The following is a 21,772-nucleotide window of genomic DNA, read 5'->3' on the forward strand; positions in this document are numbered from 1 at the left end:
TTATGTTTAAAATTAATGTAAATTATTCTCATATATTTTAATCACACATTTAAAGAAAAAATGTTGCAACACTATTAATCAAATATTGAAATAAATGTTGAAATAAAAAATAAAATATTTAAACTATATCAAATTACATTAAAATTATTCTTCTCAACGTTAATTTAACAAAACCCACCTAAAGTTAAAAAATGTATATTACACATTATAGATTAAATGTGATGTACAGAATCATTAAAATGTAATCACATTTATTAAAAATTATTTTGTATGTGGTGTACATTCAAGTCCCTACCTCCATGGGTTTCCATGGCTGAGTGTTGCAGTACCAGGAGATGGCTATGTGTGGTGCTAGACTTACTACTGTTTACACAGCCTCTTTTTTAGAGAGTGGAGACGTGTAAGTTTACACTTTTGAGTAACTTTAAACTCAGACTTTATGACTAGACAAAAGCAGTGAAGTTAAGATTTTCCTTCCTAATAAATTCCAGATAAATTTAGCACAGCCAAAGTAGAATATTAAGTTCAAGATTTATTTAGGTAAAACAAATATTGTAATTATCATTTTTTGTCCTGCTATGAAAAAGTTTCAAAACCTCAAGCTACAATTCAGGCAGTCGTACTTTCTTGTGAATTACTTGCCGCAATAATGTCTTCTACTTTATCCCCATATAGTTGCAAGTAGGTATCCACCATAAAATCAAGGTCAACTTTTACGTCATAGTTTACGTTAAGCAAAGCAAAGTCACTTGACCTGTCAGCACTTGCAGTGTCTCTTAGATATGTTTTCAAGCGCTTTCGTCCAATTTCATATTTCTCATTTTCAACTTTCATCACAGGTAGGATACATAGAGCTTTTAGCAAAGCATACATGTTAGGAAAGAACTTCATGTCAGGCAAATGTAAAGCTTCATTTATGTTACTTGGCAGGGCCACATCTTTCCCTCTGTGCTTCCACTTGATCCTCCAGCAATGGAGCTCTGCGGAAAGTGTGTCTGGATTGGGAAGATCGTGTCTGTACATTTCTGAATGCTGCTCCTCGCTTGTGCTAAATTTCAGCTGTCCCATGACGGAAGGCACAAGAGATAGACATTTTAGAGCTTTCAGATGCTGCTCTGAAAATAGATCTTTGAGTTCACGAATGGTGTTTTCCACTAGTGAAATACTGAGTATGCCCTTGTAGTAACTTTCAATTAACACATTGGTTTCTTCGTTCTGCAGCTGTACTCCAAGCATCTCTCTTGGGGGTTTAATTGGAATGCCCAATTTTGTTGCAAGATTTGTTGCTTCTTCGAACCAGAACTCATGATAAACCTCAATATTTTCCATCACCTCATTAAGTGAATGCAGCACAGCAGTTAAGCTGCCCGATGCAAAGAAAACATCAGACGTTAATGCTTGCAAATTCTTTCCAAATGCCCTTGTAAAAGAAAGTGCATTTTTTAAAACCACGGCAGATACAACAAACTCAAAATTTGTAACTGAATACCAAATTGAACTTGCCTCTCTAAGTAGGTACGTGGTATATTTAGGAGATGCATTTTTCCTAATATTTTCAAAGAAGATGACTAGTGACTGCATCATGTCCACCAAAATCTCAAAAGTATCATGCCGATCACCCCAGTGCGACCGGCAAATGTTCTTTAGTTCATTACCCTTTTCTTCATTGTTTTGAAAAACATCTGTAATGGTATCATCCATTACAGTTAGTAAGAGTGGGTTGAGGGAAAAAAACATGCATATTGCCTCTATTGTTCCCAGAACAAACGAAACACTGGAGATGGACATGGATTTTGCAAGCCAGATATTGAGGGCACAAGAGGAAGGGAGTGAGAAAACAGCTTGCGGGTACTTTTCTAAGAGAGTGTTAACCAAAACTTTCATGTTCGAAGCACATCTGTTAGCAGGCACAAATGCTTGGCCCCGGCAGTATTCCATATTTAGCCCCCATTTTTCAGTAACAGTTGCCTGGAACTGGGCAGCCAAGATGTCCGCATCAGCTTCATACGGTAGGACACCTAAAAACTCTTCTCTCAAGTTGTTAGACTCATCAATAAACCGTACAAACACCGGCAGGTAGTCTTCATCCGCCATTTTCACCACCTCCTCAATGATGAGGGAGAAAAAATGAGCATCTCTTACTTCGCGGATGAGTTCTTCTCTGACACAGCTCCCACAGATTTCCAGCATTTGTGTCAGTTGTTCCTTGTTACAGTAGGCTACGTTCACGGCGGTCATCTCAAAGCGCTTCCTCAGAACTTCGTCACCGCAATTCATTCTGAAATCCATAAGTGCTTGAAAGTTATCAGGGGTAAACGCATCCTCAAAGTTGTTGTCGTCATCATGGTGTCCAGTCAAAAGAATATTTTGCTTGCCCATAAAGACCAAATTCTCAAATAATATCTTTAGATAATCTTTGTTATCTTTTTCTTCCTGCGTTAAAGCTCTTGTTTCCTCTTCGTTGTGGAGTTGAATGGTGCTTTCAATTCTCTCTTGATTGGTCAGCTTCTGTGCAGATATTTGATCAACTGGTAATAAAAGAAATACAATATATAAGAATAACACATTAGATCAAACGACAAATGTCAATTGTCTTAGTCTTCACGACCTGCTAGCAAAAAATCAGCCACATAGCATTATTTCCCTGATCCTCTCACCATTGACTTTAGCTGAGAAAAAACAGAAGTCAATGCCTGGAAGGTTTGTCACTATTTTGCTGAATTGATGGCAAACTTTCCGACGTCAGCACCTTGCAAAGGATGTAGAAAGTGCTATATAAACTCCATTGCAAAATAATACAACACAAAGCAATAAAAACAAGTCAAACTTTTATATCATGTAAATACAATTGAGGCTAAAAAATGCATTTATTGTCTATGGCTTCACAAATAAAGACCCATGTCTTCTCTCAGAAGGAATAATCACGGAGCAGCATTTTGATTTAAGAATTCCTATTAGTTTCCATATAAGACTCTGAAGTTATGCGCATAATGAGGGGAAAGGGGGTTTCTGCCGCTTAGGTTTCGCTATACGAGAATAGGTCTTTAGTTTTAGTGATTTTCGGGTTGTACAACCTGATCAGTTGATTGAACTAAAAGGGGGGTCTGTTGTCATTTTCTTTTAGTTCATTGCCAACAGCATTCCCTTTCAGGTTGGTACCCCCATCCTTTGTTACGAATATCTAGTCACATTTTCCACTTCAGGCCACTTTCCTACTTCTTGCTGCCACACCCCCAGTTGTGACATTGTTGTTAACTTGCAGGACCTGGGCATTTTTCTTTAACCTAGTAGCAGGGCTAGATTTATTAATTTTGTATCCAGTTTCACTTTGACGTTCTTTTGTTTACACCCAGAATGCAGGGTTCCATTCTGCACAGGATGGATCTGCCTGGGAGGTCTGAGGTTAACCCTGTTACTGTTTTCCAATATTCACCCAACACAGGTCAATTGCAAAATCTTGTTGGTGAGGTCAGCATCGCTAGCTGCGCACACTGAGCATGTGTCTGCCTTATGCACATACATCTAATGTCATTGTTGTGCTGCCATTTAGGATGTTAGATCGGATCAGCTAAATTCTCACAATTCAGGATGCTTCCACTGGTACCTCTTCTGCGGCAGACTAATCTGTATTTGTCAGCGGGTTTCACATTTTTCTAAGTGTTTTGAGGTGAGTCTTTGTCTGGTCTGTGATGATGCAGAATCTATTGTTATTAGTGCTTTCTGTGAGTTTCCCTGTGTTAGTTGCATATTTAGCATTATATATGGCTTATAAGTTCGGTGTCCACTTCACTGCCAGATTTTATTTTAATAGTTGACCTTTTGCTCCCTACTGGTAGAGTGTTATTTTCACATAGATCACTGACTGCCAGAAGTATGCTTGGGCATATTAGGTTGCCTATCTTAAGTATATGTTTGCCCTTTGCTATACTGTAGTTACCGCTTCCAGTAGCCCCACTACGGACAACTCATCGCTTCCACCAATTTTTGGCTGTCTAATAGTCTGGAACGAATGTGTGTTCCACTGTGCATGTCTAATGTTGTCGCTGTCAGTGATGTGTGGTGGAGTGGCCATTTGGCATGTGTGGGTTCTTCTCTGTACAGATGGTTGCCATACCATCCGGCTAACCAATTGGGCCAATAAGAAGTAGCTTTGAGAGTAAGGCCTCCATGCCTTCCCTCCACGGATGGTAACTGCAGTTTCTGCAAAGCTACCCTCTGTCTGCCACTACCCCACTGAAGAGCAAGCAGTAGCACATTCAGTATTTAAAATATTTGTTTAAAGGCTTTCCTTGGTACATTTGCAAAACAAGTAAAAAAAAAAAAACAGGTAAATCCGACCATCTTTGAGAGATGGATTCTTTGGTGTCCATCTTGTTAGTATTTCCCTCTGTGATGTACACATTCCAACAGTACACCTGGAAGCCCAGATTTCAGCCTGAATATACTTCCCATTTCATTAGCAGTTCAGAACTTCTCACAGTGTTTTTAGCCACTGTGGAAATAGGAATGGTTTAAATTTGTTCGTCTTGAGATCGGACGCCAGACCACACTAGCAGTGTATCAGTGGCCCAAAGGATGCACCTGCATTTGATACAAAAGCATGTCATCTCTGTGCAGCTAGACTACGTGGGAGAGCCCCGATAGCGTAATTCCTCTTGCTCAATTTCTACTTCCTAACCATCGCTTGCTAAGAGGAACAGTTGTGAAGAGAGCCGCAACCCTGCTTAGCCCTTAATTCACTGACCGAGAGCAAATATTACTCTATTACTGGCACGCAGGCTGCCCGAGTAACTAGAGTAGTCTTTATATTTGCTTTAGTTTTGTCTCTGTGAGAAAGAAGACTATTAGTTTGGGTTGATGGAAGTCCACCACAAATAATAATGGCACTATCCTGGTTAAGTCCAGTAAAGGTTTCGGTAATATAAACCTGAACTCAACCTCTGGTCGCTAAGGAAAAGACCTTAACTTAAAACAATGTGAAAAGCTTTTAAAAGTACAGTTAAAAGGTTGAAAACATGAACACAATAACATTTCCACTCCAATTTATAAAAACAGAGAGTATATATAAATATACCAAAACAACATAGATCCAATAAGCAGAAAAGGAACAATGAATGTTTTAAGGTTTAGATAATAATAGCACCAAAAAGTGTAAAATGCCAATTTCAGTCAACTGGTCGCACTAGATTGGGTGAAGGGTAAGATTTAAGGCTAATTGCAACGGAGTGCGGGCCCGGATACAGAGACCAAGTTTGTCCCAGTCAGAATTTTTACTTTGCGACGTGAAATGTAAGTCAAAGATCCTCACCGGGGTAAGACAATATGCTGTGGCCCAGGTAGGTTCCATGAGGCTGGATAGCCATCAGGCGAAGTCCTGGTGAAGTTGTTTGACTTTTGGCAGCAAAGCTCTAAGCAGAATTAAAAATTTGCACCCAAGGAAGGCCCCACAGGGCAGAATACATTTGGCACATTCATCAGGTGAAGATTTCGACCTTTGGACTTCGTCATTTGTGTGGAGTTCGGATTCATCCAGCAGGGCAAGACCGCCAGGTGTAGCTGAAACAGGCGCTGTGAGGCTGGATACATACTCTGCAACATCCTGCTGAAAAGAACCTGCTGTTGCGGAAAAGCTTAGAGCAGGAGCAACCTGAATCTTTGGCCCAGCTGCAACGCACTTCCACCAGACTGACTTAGCACGTTTGTACTGGTCCTGTCAGTCCTCCAGATAAAAAGTCCTAAAAAAGTTTCTAAGTTCCAGTTTTTAGGGTTAGGCAGGAGGTGTATGCTCAACACTTATCTAAGGGCCCTAGAACCTTAGGGATAGCACTTGGGGCAAGGACTCCAGTAAAAACCATCAGCAGGATCCAGGGCAGGTTCAGTTAGAACTGGTCAGCTACGGTCTTCAGGAAAGCAAGATTTGCGCAGCTTGTGTGTTCCTGTAGCTTAACATGTGATCAGCCTACTGACCCTTGGAGTGCACTTCTTCGTCCTGGGTACAAGAGGGAGCAGGTCCAACTGTTGGGGTTCTCCTCAGATGTCACAACAGCAGTAGATCTGGTGAAAGTTTAATTACCCCAGAGTCAACAGAGTAATTTCAGTAATTACCCATAACTCATGTCATTCGAAATTGCCAAAATTACACAAGTACACAGCTTGTGTAATTAAGAATAATCTAGGGTAAAAATCCTACTGCAGGAGCACAGGAATAACAAACTAAGAGCATGAAGTGCTATTTTCTCAGCCCAAAATACATCCTCTGGCCCATTTTGGATGAGAGGGTGTATTTCACACTTTGAGAAAAGATAGTGCTAAATGCTGGATTACACTACTCATGTAATTCCGCATAACAAATTTTTTTAGGTAATTACGGGATATTAGACTACAGAGATTTACGTCTGATATGCCCACCCTGCTATATACTTGGCAGTTCTTCTTGATTTTCAGCAGAGAGGATGTAGAAATACCCTCTCCAATACTGGGGTTAGTTTCAGCCTCACATCCTCCAGTCAGGTTTACTCCCTGTGTGAAGTTGGACCACCTCAACAGCTTCAGGCCTTCCTTCAAATTCTGCCGTTGGTAATATTGCTACTCTGTTAAGCGCTACCTCAGCTATTAACCTGACCCTAGGGGAATCCTTCTCAATTTCCAACCCCACATGGAATAAAGCAAGCCCTATCCTACACATTGATGCATCACTGCCGTTGATCCTCACCACAACGGACAACAAGGTGATGTGGTCCATCTTGTCTCCCAGGTGAGGCTTCTGTCCGCAAGTAAGGGGCAGTGCTACTTAAAGGCAAGTAACTAGGAGAGGCCACAGACAGCTGTCAGTATCAGGAATCAGGCCTGTAACCATCCACAGACAGGTAGCAGGACCTACAATTGCCTTGAAACAAACCATTGGAGATCAATGTCATATTTATTTGCCATATTGATCACTTACGTTTCTGCTGTCGGAGTAGTTGTATTTCCTCTTCACTCTGCAGAAAGAAAATATGTAATCAGAGAAATTCAGATACTTAGAAGTTCATTAATTGCATTTACCTGTTCATAAAACAACAATGTGCTAGGATACCTTAGCCAAACAATAAAATACGGGGCCTGCTTTATAAAATAATTTTCAGGATGTAAGTGCAATTTGCTCTACAGTGCTGGAACGCACAACATTTGCTACGTGGGCACACAAATATTAGCTACTGATGAAAAGTGCACTGAAGATTGAAGCACAGACGGTACAGGGTAAGACATAACTCACAATAGTATGTTGCAGGGCCTGCACTCTCCACAGACCAACTTTCACTGCAATTGTTCTGCCCTGATGCTGGGATCTTGCAGGTGAAAGTGTAATACAGAGAGCACACATATCTGCTGACAGCAGGTTTTAGCCAAACACACCAATCATCATGTAGGGTGTGATCACTGGATTATATTCCCATTCCAAGATGGAGGTTAAGCATGCAATCCTAAACATTTCACTGGGCAGGCCTCCTCAGCCTCCTCTGCAGAAATGGGCTTCCATTACCACGTTGGGTAAAGTAGGTTTGAGGCGTGGGTGATCTGAGGTCAGCCAACCTCTGTTCTTCCAACATGCAATATGGGTGGTAGTGAATGCTAAAGCAGCAGGTATGCATCCTCACCCTCAGGGATGTCCGTTTTATGAAACATAACTTGTGGATGGAGAGCGAAGTGTATACAATTGCAGTGCAAATTTGATTCCCTGTTTGCAAATCTTGCAATATGTACCTCATTGAGGAACAGTCAAATACATAAAAATGGAACGTGCCTCTTCTAATGTGTCATTCCTAAGATTTCAGGATATTGGAGCTTGAGGATATTTGTTGCTCCACTGTTGAATAATAAGCCATATTCTCCCACTCCTAAAGAAACCTACCCTAGACCCTGGTGATCTTGCCAATTACGGACCCTTCACTCACGCACCATCCATCAGCAATATCACTGAAAAAGCTGCCTATGTTCAACTCCAAGATCACTTCAATATGAACAATTTCCTGCACTACCACCATTCTGGCTTCATACCATGTTGCAGCACAGAGATCGTTAACTTACACATCGTAGACAATGCCCTCCTGACCACAGATGAAGATGACCCCTGACTCCCAATATTGCTGGACCGCTCAGATACCTTCAACACGGTGAACCATCCAACCCTCATATGGGCCCTGGTGTATTGAATGGGATTCACTACCAATGTTCTCCATTGGTTTTCCTCCTACCATTCCCACCAACACCAGTTTGTTCACATGGGCACCCAAGTCTCAACAGATCCCAACGGCTGCAGAGTCCCTCAGGGTTCTTTACTGTCTCCGGTCATCTTTAACATACAAATTGAGCCACTTAGTGCTCTACTAATGGATAAAACGCATCATGATTCATCAATATTCCAATGACACATAACTCTATTTGAAAATCTCCTCTGCTTCAGACATCCAACGCCTTAAACATGACTGCACATCATCCAGATGTGGATTGCCAGTGCCTACCTGAAACTCAATCTAAACAAGATAGAATTTCTAGCTCAATGTTAAACCTTGACAAGTTTGAACCCTAACTTTCCCAGAATGCAAAGTCACTTGGATTCATCCTGGGGACCAACTTAACCCTCAAGGAACATATTGCCAAAAAATACAACAATAAGCTGGCACCAGAACTCCCTTCACAGTTTCTTCCAGATAACAATTTCAGACCTACTGTTTAAGACCTTGAACCCTTGCATCTGGATGGTGGCAACACCCTGCTACATGGTCTTCTAGGCTCCACAATAGCTCCACACTGGCCCCCGACTGCCACCCCTTAAGGGTATCTTACACGTTATAGCATGCCTCAAATATGAGGCAATCACTCCCATCCTGTTGGAACTCTTATTGGCTCCCTTTGCCGTCCCACACCATTGCCCAAGCCAGCTCCATCATTTACAAAGCCATCTCAACCAGCACCCCTAAGTATCTTACACCCAAGATCATCATCCATGGTGGTTTTTGGGACACCCACTGTAGGACATCATAAGATTGTAGATTACGAAGTGTAAAAAAAAAAAGAAAAACAAGGCAGAAAGCTTTTTACATCTATGCGCCCAGAATCTAGAACAACATCCCCAGATTAAGGAGGGTTGCCCCAATTTGGTAATAGGAATGTGTTGAAGACTCAACTCTTTAAAGACTACTGCATCACAATCCATTAACCATCCATAACCCTGCTACCTCTTCTATTTTGTTGACCTTATGTTCGTCTTTGACCCTGCACAGTGCTCAGCTGCTTTCTAAGTTAGCAACACAGAAATATCATATACATCAATATATGCATACAAAGTTGGTCATCAGAGTGTTCCTGTACATAGACTAGAGGATGGTTAATAGGAGAGGTTCACAAATGTTGACTCAGCTCCTTTATCTATCAACTAAAGAAACAAGCACTGACAAAGCCAATAGGCATTGGTTTCAAGCTATTGGATTTGCCAATGCTTGTCTATAGAAAACAGTAACTCATATATATATATATATATATATAGATAGACACACATATATATTCACTGAAAAAAAAAACAAAGGTTAAAGTGACATTATAGTTAGGCTCACATTTTGAACGTACAAAGCCATAGAAATTCAGCAATTCAAATTAGTTATCTCAACTAACTATAACTCATGCCATAAGGTAACTATAATCTGCATGAGAGCACAGAATGCTAAAGTGTGGGGGGGAGGGGGGTGTTTCCTCCTGAGAGGTGTACTAAGGATTAAAAACAAGCATTTGCAATGCAATGGGTCTTGTGTTTGCTCAAGTTAGAGCCATTAGCATTGTAAATTCCTAACTGGACTTTTCTTGCCACACAAACTGAAAATAAGAAGTAAAACAGTTGACATAAGTGAGCAGATTCAAAGCGCCACCGCTGCCATGAGGGTGAGTGCCAAGGAGAGACACAAAAGGAAAAAGAAGTTCGCTCAGAGGGTGATAACCTTCATACACACTTAAAGGACATAAAGCGATTACTACTGATGATAACTCAAGGTGTACTCTGCCCACCACTCCTTGAATACTGCCAACCACTACTTTAAGTTGGGGCTAAACATACAGGTTTATGGTCAGTCCCTCACAATGGATTTTACATTTCTACTGTTGAAACATTGGACAACTATATGCTGGAAAAGCCTATAGAAAGGTTCCCCAAGGAATGGTTATAACAACAAAATTGCTAGAAGCATGGCTTGGAAAAGCGGTTACATCATGTCCCTTTTCTTGAGTGTCAAGATGAAAAATACAAAACAATCTCAGCCCACAGTTAATTTCTTGGAGTAGCTTTCCAGTCCATCATTTGTCTGCCTACTATGTCATTTCAGATTAGACCCAGCCATAAGAAAAGCAGCCTTTGTTCTGCTCCAACAGGAACAGTCCAGCCTGAACTGTCAAATTAGGTCGTCTCTGAACCTGTAACCAAGCAACACAAACCTGTTTTGACCTAGTTAGGTCTCTTCAGTTGGGTGCAGCTTAGTTCTTCACCATGGGACTCGACCTGGTGGACCACAGACTAGGACCCACTTCCAACTCCTGCACACATGCTATGAACCTTAGGATCTTCATTAAAAACAAGCTAGACGTGTTGCCTACAGTCAACGTCATCAACGCATCCTGCTTCCACACTCCGAGGATGCTGAAAAAATCTACAAGTGACTTCCAAAAAAACTGTCACACAAACACTCATCACCAGCAAACTGGACTATGGAAAGACCCTCTATGCAGAAATCACCAAACATTTCACAACACTGCAGACCGTCAAGAACACAGCTGTCAGACTCATTCTCATTCTCCAATGCAGAGCCTGCATCATCACACATCAGGGAGCTACACTCCCTGAGGAAAACCGTGCACAGTACAAGCTCCTCAGCCACACAGGCAAAGCACTGTGAAAAAAGGTGAAATTACCGGAACAGCTGCATTTACTTCCCCCATCCATGCAGGCACCTTCATTCAGCAGGAGTCCAAATAGCATATATCTCATGCCTTCTAGAAACAGAACCAGAGGCCAAGCCTTCTCTTACATCACCCCCAAAGCATAAAACGCCCTCCCACATAGCACTGGAGCCTCTTCATTTCTTCTTAAATTCCACCAGAAGCTCAAGAGGTGGTTCTTCAAATAATTCCTTTCCCCGCCTCACACACATGAACAGTGCCAGGATACCCTTGGACCACACGAGCAAGCCTCACACTAATCGCATTATAAAAGTAGCCACTTGAAGGTTAACAAATGCAGACAGAAAATATTACATTATTAACATGTGCCCTGGAATTCTGTAACTCTGAATAGCATCTATTAGATGTTAGAGTTCATGCCACAAAAACTTCAACTAAAGGTGCATTGGAAACAATTTGTCCCAATCAAGCGAGGAGAATTTTTGCAAAAGTGCTTTTTCAAATAACATTTTCAAGGATGTGAACACAACTGTTTATGTAATCACTGACAGCACAAGGCGCACGCATACCATTTCTTTTATTCGTTTTCGATGTCTGCTATAAGGGTTGCCAAGGTGACTGGTCAAATCGAAGATGGTAGGTATAGCATTGTCTCGCAGAACCGTTCTGTATGGACTCTGAAAAATAAATGCCAACAGCTTGACTTCACAAAATGTGTTGCTTTCTTATTTGACAGAGCACCTACATACGCAATAATGACTTCAATGGAGGCTCACAAAATTTCACAATATAAAATGTGGTAACTAGCTTCAAACTTCAGAAATCGCTGACTGCAACATAAATATAGGCCTGCTTCACAAATCACTTAGTAAGAGATACAGTAAGTTATTATTTCTTCAAAAACGTGGTTGGTTCAGAAACGTGTTCTGGTGATAAATGAACATTTTACATCCTGTAGGTAAAATAACAAATAAAATATCAACATTAAAATTATAAAAACCAGCGCAATTCGCACAAACTAGCATAAGGGATAGTATGGATTGGATTGAATAAATAATGGTGCCCACTGTTTTCACAAATGCATGTCCAGTAGCCATCTTTTAAGAGACCAGAGCTCTCCATCCTTTTATTATTGTTAAAGAAATTCATCCCAGGCAATTATTATTATTAGTGCTGCAATAATGACCACTAGGACAAGGTTACATTAGTGCCCATCATATGCAAGATTACCAGCAGTGGTTACCTCAGTGCATAAGGCAGGGTGGCAGCAATAAAGTAAAATGTCAATATGTAATGCCTCACATGGGTAATATACAACAGTCACAGCTTCTATACCCTTGGCTCTAATAAAATAACTTTAGCTGTAAGTCTCCCCATCCCCACATTATTACTCAGATATCAGCTTTAAATATATTTTGGAAATTCAAGCATATTTCTCACAACATCAGCTTATGAGTTCTGAAGATAGATACGTTTTCATCTCAAACAGACACATTTTCATTTCAGTAAAAATATGTAAATTCAGAGAAGCTAAAGTTCCTAAGTTATTAGAGTGGGCAGCACACAGGACAGCTGCTTAGGGGTAGCTAGAGAGCTAACAGTAGTTCACAAGCTGGTCATTGGAGAAGCCAGCAGTAGGCAATGAACAGTGCTATTTTGTTTTACTTTTTTGCCATGAATAAACTGCTTGGCAGAATAATTATGGATGAACGATCTGATGATGGTCATTTCACTCGTCCATTGATGATTCAATAAGCTATATATGCCAGATAACCAATGCTATAATCATATGGTGGTAGTTTAAAGTAACCACATGTCCACCTAGGAAACAGCAACTTTGATGTCACTTTTCATCCACAGGGACAACTTGGTAACCTGAAAAACAGAAGTAAACGTAGGAAGGCCTAGATACTGGAAACTAAACATGTGGTGTGAGCACTGAACCTCCCTTATCAGCAGCCCAGGTGGGGCACCTTGTTGACACGTTTTTCCCTGCCTGCCTTCATTAGTTAGTTGCCTCCTTTTTAACTTTCTTGGTGTGAACTATCTTCGTTGAACCCTAGCTGAGCATTTAAAAAACTCAATGTAAATAGAAAGTGCTGCAGATCTCGGAAGGTGCTCGAGCCTGGCTGCTCACAGCAAACGTGACAAGGCTGGCTACATGGCCAGACTGGGGATCAGTTGCACAAAGATTTTCGTAGCTTTTCAAGTTATCTGAAAGTGGCCGCTCTACTAGCATTTTGCACCAGATATCTCTGGAAGGAAGCAACTCCATAAAGACGCCATCAGGAACTGTTTCTCTTGTCTTGATCATGTTTCATTGTTGTACTTCATGTTTCAGCACAGTTGTTCACCAGCCTCTCCTGGCAGTCTTGAAATAGGGGCCACACAATTTCTATAGCAGTTTTTCACAAACCAATCATTACGGTAAAGAAATATTAACGTTCCTTATGAATACAAAATTAAAAAGATACAAAAATCTGTAACTTACAAAATCCATAAAGTGCATTGTGCTGCCGGTTAGGCGCTCCACAGTGGTGGATTAATAAAGTTTAAAATATATATATTTTTGGTGACAAGTGGATGATAATTTCACTGATTCCAAATTTCAAGCGGTCAGAGCCGGAACCATCATAATGGTTCGCAAGTGAGAAACAATTGTAATATGGTTTCCCATTTCTGTAACCTTCACACTTCTCTCTAGTATGGGGGATCATAACAACACATACTACAGCAACCTGTGAGCGCAAATTAATGGGACTGTTGGTAAAAGGTTATTTTTTTATTGCAGTAGCCCAAGCCAAAGGTATCACAACTCGCACCCTTCAAATTTGAGATACGGCAAAATGCAGTGAGATCTCAGGGTATTTCCGAAGCACAGAGAGACACTGACGTGGCCATCACTGTGTATGTAAGTCCTAACAGGTAGATTGTAGCAGCCACAAACCATACCCCCTTTTTAGATCTGGAGAAAGCCAGCGTTAGGGGTGTGGCAGATCAGCACAATGAAATGCGCTTTGGGACAGCCCACTTCAACCACTGGTTGGTTTGATACCGTTCTCTTCCAGCAGAGGTGTGCTAAGCTGGTCAACAGGTTTTGAGATCAGTGCACAGCATTTTGCGGACGTTTAGATTTTCCTGTGCTGATCAAACATTGCTGCGCATGGCGCGTTTGCCCCTCTGCAGGTTGCGTGCTGGTTACTGCGGCTATGCTCACCTTGCTTTGTGGAAGACAGCATAGCAGTGGCCGCAGAACCCTTGTTATTGTCCCTCTCATCTCTTTTTTGCTCGCACAAGGGTTTAATCCTAGACTCTAAATCCATAGTCCTCCCTCTGGGCCCAAACAACCACATATTGTCAGAGAGCAAGAGGGGCACAGAGGGGAAGGGATCGATGGTCAACGTGCGCATGGCAGACACCAACACAGGACCAGTGAATGCTGGCCTGGGATCGGTCTCGCTTTGATTTGATTTATGTGGTGCTGCATGCAATTGTTATGCTTCGGCCTTTAATAGTGTGTTCCTTTGCAGGGAAAGAGAAGCAATTCCATATAATAATGCCAGAGGTGGCTATCCATGGGGCATGCGTTGTCCTGTCTGTCCCAGTACTTCGAGAAGCGAAACACACATTTCCGGGACATTGATGGTGACTGGAGCAACAACCACACCAGACAGTCTGTTCTACAGTAACCATTCTGAATTCAAAAGTGCAGGGGAAAATGTTCTAGCATTTGCAATAAGAATTTTCCGTTCTATTAATGACACAGAGTCGAGGATTATGCTTCTCTTTCTTTATTTAAATTTGACAGTAGCTAATCAAAACATTAAACTTGAAAAACTAAGTTTCCCATGACCACATACTGTCACATGTATCAATCATAGAGCCCTAATCCCTATATAAACTACAAAACGCCATCTTGCATTCTCTTTCTTTGTCCCAAACGTGGGCAACAGTTCAACCATCCAGGAACCAGAAGATAAATCACAATCAACCAGAACAATTACAGGGCTTAACAGGAGCCCGACTCAAAGACCCTTGCGCCAGGGCGTAAATACTTCCACATCTGATAAATAGTTCTCAATGACTAGAACAAGAACAGGAGGAATGCCAACCTCTGAAGCCGTAATCAGGCTCCTATAAAGAAACAGCCGAAACATACACGATAACTCAGAATGGGCACACAAACTTTTGTCAGATACAATGTCAACAGAAAAAATGCATAAACTTACACAGCTTAGGGTGGGATAATCCTCACCTCCGTGTCCTTAATAGAATTAAAAATTCTTATTGCAAATGCTAGACATTTTTTTAATGCTATGTCAGGACTGGAGGCTCTAATTATGCTTGTTCAAAGCTTAGCCACCACCACAGGAGAAACATCTACAATAGGCTTATAAAAAAAAGACAAAATTGGATTCGGACAACCAGTCATCCGCTTTAAGATCATCCAACCTACATCCTAACATAAGATTTTGAGGCCATGGCCGAGCTAGCTGAATGGACCCAAATGATGGAGGTATTAATACCAGCCTCAGACAATAACCAGCACACCCATCTAGCTAATGTGGCTGCCGCCACGGAAAGGTCTTTGTAAATCGATCAACAATTGACTGCACATGTCAAAACAAAGCACCCCTCATTCACTTTTAAACACTGTACAACACATAGGGCCTCATTACGACTTCAGCGGTCTTTTTGTAAGACTGCAGAAGCCACTGCAGGCAAAAGACTGCCAGTGCTGGCAGTCTGTTGCCCCCCATATTAGGTGTCATTGGAGGACTTCTGCCCAAAAGGTGGTTGCATTGCCAGCACCGCCACGCCAGCAAGACTCCTTCTGCCGTATTACAGGCCTTAATATGGCTGGGGGAGTCCTGCTGGTGTGATGGTGCTGGCGGTGCAAGACCACCAGGACCCATCCCCTCCCGGACAACCTCCTCGACGGAGAAGGTAAGTGGCCGTCCGAAAAGGGGGGAAGTGGGTCTGTGTGTGTGGGTGCATGTATGCAGAGGGAGGTGTAGAGGGAGGTGTAGTGGGAGTGCGTGAATGCGGAGGGGGGTGGCGAATGCGTGCATGTATGCGACTGAATGTGAATGTGTGTGTGCGTGTATGTGTGCATGTATGGTGGTGTCCGAGTGTGTGTTTGTGAGTGAGTGGGGGTGTGTGTCTGCATGTTTGCAATTGAGTGAGGGTGTGTCTCTGCATGTTTGCGAGAAAGTGGTGGTGTCTTCGTGGATGTATGCTGAGCAGTGTGTATGTGAATGCATGTGTACGTGAAGGGGTGGGGGTGTGTCTAAGTGTGTGGACAGGTGGGAGATGCATGGGTGTGGACGTGTGGGGGTGCGTGTGCTGGCAACAAGAATGGGGATTTCTTTTGCCGTGTGTGTGACTGCCAGGGTTTTTGTGGTGGGGTGACCACCACGGAAAGCCTGGCGGTCGGCAGCTTAGTAATCCGGCCGGCAAGTGGAGGCCTGCTGCTGGGTTGGAGGTGCACACCGCCAGCTGCGTCGGTGCGACCGCAGCGGCGGGCCAGGCAGCATTGTGTTGCTTTGGCGTCTGCAAAGCCCCACAATTCGTGATGTGGCGGTCTTTGCCGCCGGGTCCGCGGTGGTAAGACCGCCAGCCTCGTAATGAGGGCCATAGTTTATTATCAAGGAAATGCTGGATAGGACACAATCCGCAAATTTGATTTCGTCCTTCTGGATATAGTGGAGGAAACACCGTCAGGAGAAAAAACTGTACCTACGAGACCCAAGGGTCATACATCAGATACCCTCCTGCAGGATATCATATGTAAAAGCATAGTCAGTTTGGCCGACAGTTGCTTGTGAGATAAATACTTATTATCCAGCCAATTTTCCAAGAATTTTAGGACCTCATTAACATCCCACAACACAGTACTTGGGCTGCAGGGAGTTTGCCGTATGAATGGCTCGCAACAGTTTACACATCACTGGATATTCCCCAACGGCCTGACCATCAACTGGAAGATGTCTTGCAGAAATCTCGGTTCTAAAATCTTTAACAGATCTATAAGCCATACCTGCAGAAGCCAAGGAAGATAAAAATATTAATGATCAAACAGTAATCTACTCCAACGGGTCTGCACCCAGTTCATGACACCAAGTGCATCAGCGTCTCCAAGCAGAGGCACTGGAGTTATGTGTCCCTGCTGACCAAGCCTCCTCAATGAAGGCCGCCGTATCCTGCGAAATGCTTGAGAGATTCCAACGTTCCTGGAAACCTTCCATGCAAGCAATGAGAGGTGTCCCGAGAGGATCAGTGGATGGGGTTGACCTGCAGAGTCCAGCAACAGATTCCAGTGGAGCGGGACAATAATGGGCAAGCGCATGCTAGTTTGAGGAGTACTGGAAACCATGCTTGGGCTTTCAAAAATGGAGTCACTAGAACCATTTTCACTCTCTGATGCCTCATCTGAGGAAAGAACTCTAGGAATCATCATAAAAGGGGGAGATGCATAACTAAGGAAGAGGGACCAGTCCTGAAGGAAGGCATCTGTGGCCTGCGTTTCCAGATCCTGGGACCAATTGAAATAGATCAGAAGTTGCCGTCTAGCATACAACGACCCCACTTAAAATGCAGTGCACAAAAGATCTTCGGGTGAGGTCCCAAATCGCTGAAATACAACAGGTGATGGGAATGCTGATCTGCTACAACACTGCGCTGGCCCGGTATATATTCCGCTACCACCAACAAGCAGTGTTGAAGACAAATGTGCCAAAATTCCTTGTCTATTTTTGCAAGAAGACAAGATCTGGTCCCACCCAACTTGCTCACATATCGCACCGCTGAGATGTCCATCTGTAGGAGGATGCAAAAATCTGCTTTGTCCAGAGTGAGATTCTGAATCGCAAAGGACCACCCAAGGAGCACCAAGCAATTGATGCGAAGAGACACTTATGACCGGGGCCAACAGCCCCTCGTGGAAATTGTGCGACAACGAGCTCCCCAGCCCCACCAGCTGGCATCTGACTCTATAATCATCTCTGGCGCTGAGCAAAAAAGTCGATCTGCCTTACCAGGCCTCCATGCAATCCAGCCACCATGTCATTTCTGTCCTGGCTTTCTTTGATGAATTCACATGCTCTGAATAACTGAGACCCTCCTGCAGGTGTTGCATCTTCAGCCCCTGAAGAGCCTGGTAGAGGAGGGGAGGGGACCCGGGAAAATGGCTTGAATTAAAGAAGCTAGAAGAACTACAAGCAAAGCCGTTGACCTCAACAATATTGTCTGTCTGCACAATGCAGACTTCAACTCCTTGATATTCTTGACCTTTGGCGGGGGATTGAGGGGGCAGTGCAGGACTAGTTGAGTCAAGACTGAATCTACCTGAAAACTGAACAATTACAGGTTTTGAGATGGGACAAGAATCAATTTCTGGACAATGATATTTAAACCAGATTGCGAAGAAAGAGGATCGTCCACTCTATGTGAGACAAGACTGTTTGATGACTCTGGGCCATAATAATGATGTCATCCAGATAGACTATCATGCGTTCCCCCCTTTTGCCTGAAGGGACTCTTTCACCAGCCTCAAGATCTTTGTTAAGCATCACAGAGTGGAAGAGAGGCCAAAGGGAAGGACTATGAACTCGTAAAAACAGTCTAGCCACAAGAATTGTAGCAATTGATGATGAGGGGCAAAAATCAGAACAGTCAGATATGCATCCTTTAGATCTAGCCAAACCATTCCATCCGCCCTCTTGAAGGATTGCTCGTAAAAAAGAATGCCCTCCACCTTGAAATGCTGGTAGACTAACCAAGCTTTTAAGTCCTTCGGGTTGAACACTAGATGCAATCCGCCCCCTTTCTTCTCCACTAGAAAAATAGGACTGAGGAACCCATTCGGATGGGGAGAAGTCACTACTATAGCCTTTTACTCTAAGAGAACCTTAATCTTTGAGGAAATGATGGGAAAAATACATCACTTTGGGTTGCAATACATGGAATGAGGTGCCTCCAACCTGAACCCCTGCACTGCTTCTAGTACCCATGCATCCTGGGTTATCCTTTGCCAAACAGTGCAGAAATAAACTAATAATGCCACCTAAAAAGGATGTCCGAAAGGAAAGTAATTCCCACCTGCAACTCCGGAGGCTTGGGAGGCTCCCTTCACACCTCTGCTGTGCCCTTTCTGAAATGATTCCTGCCGGCCCAGTTCCAGGAAGGATAGAAAGTGGAGGAATAAGAGTAGTCTTGACCGCTTCCTCTGTTGTGCTGGTAAGACCCTTGGGCCTTGTTAGGAGAACTATAGGTGGTGACAAATTTGGATAGTTCTGAGTCACTAACAGGTCCACAGGTCCTGCTTCGGAAGAAGCCAACTCGTTAAGCTTAGGGTTGATTGTGAGAAGGATTGAGAATCTGCACTCTGTGGTAATTGCATAGTTCGGATTGCCAAGCTGTCATACAGCCATTTGAGCCTAACCCACCAAAACATCTGGATCGATGGGAGGTCAACTTCAGCATCTTGTTAGAGGACCGGAGACGTCAAGCAACTTGTCCTGGCAATTACGCAAGGCCTGGTCCAGTCCTATTGTGGGATCTTTGGAATATTTCGTAAGAAATTTAATCATAGTGGGATCGACCTCTGGGGAGATCACATCTGGGGATTCCAACCAAACTTATGCCCTTGTCAAACCCCTGCAAAATATGACACTGGACATAGTCTGCAAAATTCTTGTGGGGGAAGGCAGGAGGTGGAGTGAGGATGAATAATCTCTGAAGGCTCAAAATCCAGTACTCTGATGTTTAGGAGACTCTTGGTGGCGCGTTCTGCGCTTATGCTTCCTGGGTCCAGGCTATCTGATTTAGATGAACCCGTATCCCTTGCTTTTGTTCTTGGTTTGCTTGCAGCCAACCACCTTATTTAGGGTGACAGAGGGACAGGGAATCCAGCCTTGTTGGTCAGCAAAGCCACAGAGATGCTGAGTAAAGGAGCCCACAGCTCTAACTAGCTCTTTATCAACAGATTGTTGAACACCAGCATCCAATGCCTTCACCAAGTATTGTTCTAAGGACCCTTAAGGGTCATCATAGTATTGATCCATGTCCCCTTCACACGGATCATACATTCTCAAGACTGCCAAGCAGACAAAGTGCAGTACAAAAAAAGTTAAATCAATATGAGGCTACTTAAGAATGGGGAGTGCAGACCAATCACCTCCAGAATTGAAGCAGGCAGGAACAAACTTTAAGAGGGAGCAGCCTGCGTCACTCTAGATCATGAAAGACCTCGTAAATATTTCAGCAACAATGCTTAGATGCTGTCAGGGCGTCTCTGGGGAGCTACAAGGGGCAACTGCAGAAGCAGGTTTTAATGCACCACCTACGCGTTCAAGCCGCCGCATTGTATGAACCCAGCCTCTAACGGGAGACTAATGTGCATGTGCTTATGCCCGTATCAAAATACAACAGAGGACTGCAGCCAACTCAGCCGCCCACCCTCGCTCCCACTCCACAGAAAAGGGTGCATGCGCCAAGACCGCACTGGCAGGAGACAGAGGCGCTCCCTTGGGGATTAACAAGATTGTCAGGAAAACGCTAGCAAGCACAATGCACAACAATAATACACAGGCAATAAAAACATTACAAAGCGTAAAGTCGATAGGGCAATACAAAGTATGGCTGCTGAACAACAGATTCTGGCGGTGACTGTCTCTCATATAAGACAATATGTAAAAATGGCAAATATCACAGAGAAAAGGAACAATGCACTTAACTGGCTGTAAGGATGCAAGATGGCGTTCTGGAGTCTATAGGGGGCTGAAAGCTCTATGATTGGCTCATTGGACAGTATGTGGTCATAGGAAATGTAGTTTTTCAAATGTCATGGTTTGATTGGCTTTTCTCAATTTTAAGTAAAATAAAACAAGCATAATCGGATCCTTCGGTACTGACATAGAATTAGCTTTAACAGCGGCAGCAGGAATTGAAAGCTAAAGAGTCCTGGAGCTACATACCCTCCTAAAAGGCAGGCTGCAAATGTCCTGGCATCTGTGCATGGGCTACAGTTGTCCCCTATATCTGCAGCATCACAGGCTGTACCATATGTGGACAACATCTTCTACTCCTCCCAGTTAGGAGCTTGTTATTTTTAGGACTAGGTTCCGTCATTCAGCATCAGCTCAAAACCCAGGTGCCAGCACCTACTAGCCCTTCAAGCACATGCTCCTCCACATGAGTCTTATCCTGTGCCTCTCTTAGGTAATACAGAGGTAGGTTTTGGGGTTATTAATTAAATAAACTGACTGAACCTTATTGGAGTACGGTGTCAATGGTAAGAGATTTAGCTGAAGGTGCAGAACAGTTTCTCCTTGGATACTATAGCACCAATGGAAGAGCAGGACAGTCAAGGGAAACGGATGTAACTCCCTTCACATTGAGAATTGTCAATAATGCTTTTAAATCTATAAGCAAATGTGCACCTGACTCTGCTACTTTACCTTGTATGTCTGTGTATTGGTGAGACTAGACCCAACACCTCTGGGAAGGAAAGCAATGATGATGTCTAGTCACTTATTTGAATTACTTTGTCCATCCCTGCCTACATGGATTCATATACATCCATGGATGACCAGTTTGTGATTGCCCACTCCATCCATGTGTATACTTTATGCCATGTGTGCCTCGCCACTGATCTGTAACTGCCATGGCTCTCCTATGTTCACCTTGTTGTTTAATACTTAAATGTTAAGAGAGATTTGATGTCCTCACCTAATTGTCAGTGGGTTTAAAGTTGGCCTGCAGCCCTGTATGTGCCTGTGAATCAGAAGAAGTCTTGTGCCCAAATGCTGCTAGACAAATGCCGGTTATCTCCATACTTAGATTTTGA

General features: G+C 43.1%; 1 protein-coding gene across 3 annotated transcripts in view; it reads right to left on the bottom strand.

Moving 5' to 3' along the window:
* Positions 1 to 512: 512 nt before the first annotated feature.
* The window catches only part of THAP12 (THAP domain containing 12), an 81,693-nt gene continuing 60,433 nt past the window's right edge, over positions 513 to 21,772 (bottom strand). For all 3 annotated transcript variants that reach the window (XM_069203882.1, XM_069203883.1, XM_069203884.1), the window contains 3 exons: positions 11,493 to 11,600; positions 6,944 to 6,980; positions 513 to 2,528 (listed from right to left, as the gene is read on the bottom strand). In XM_069203882.1, coding sequence (XP_069059983.1) covers positions 610 to 2,528; positions 6,944 to 6,980; positions 11,493 to 11,600 — 2,064 coding nt within the window. In that variant the 3' untranslated portion in view covers positions 513 to 609. The remainder of the gene's footprint in view (positions 2,529 to 6,943; positions 6,981 to 11,492; positions 11,601 to 21,772) is intronic.

This window comes from Pleurodeles waltl, chromosome 8, assembly GCF_031143425.1.
Source record: "Pleurodeles waltl isolate 20211129_DDA chromosome 8, aPleWal1.hap1.20221129, whole genome shotgun sequence".
In the NCBI taxonomy this organism is placed as follows: domain Eukaryota; kingdom Metazoa; phylum Chordata; class Amphibia; order Caudata; family Salamandridae; genus Pleurodeles; species Pleurodeles waltl.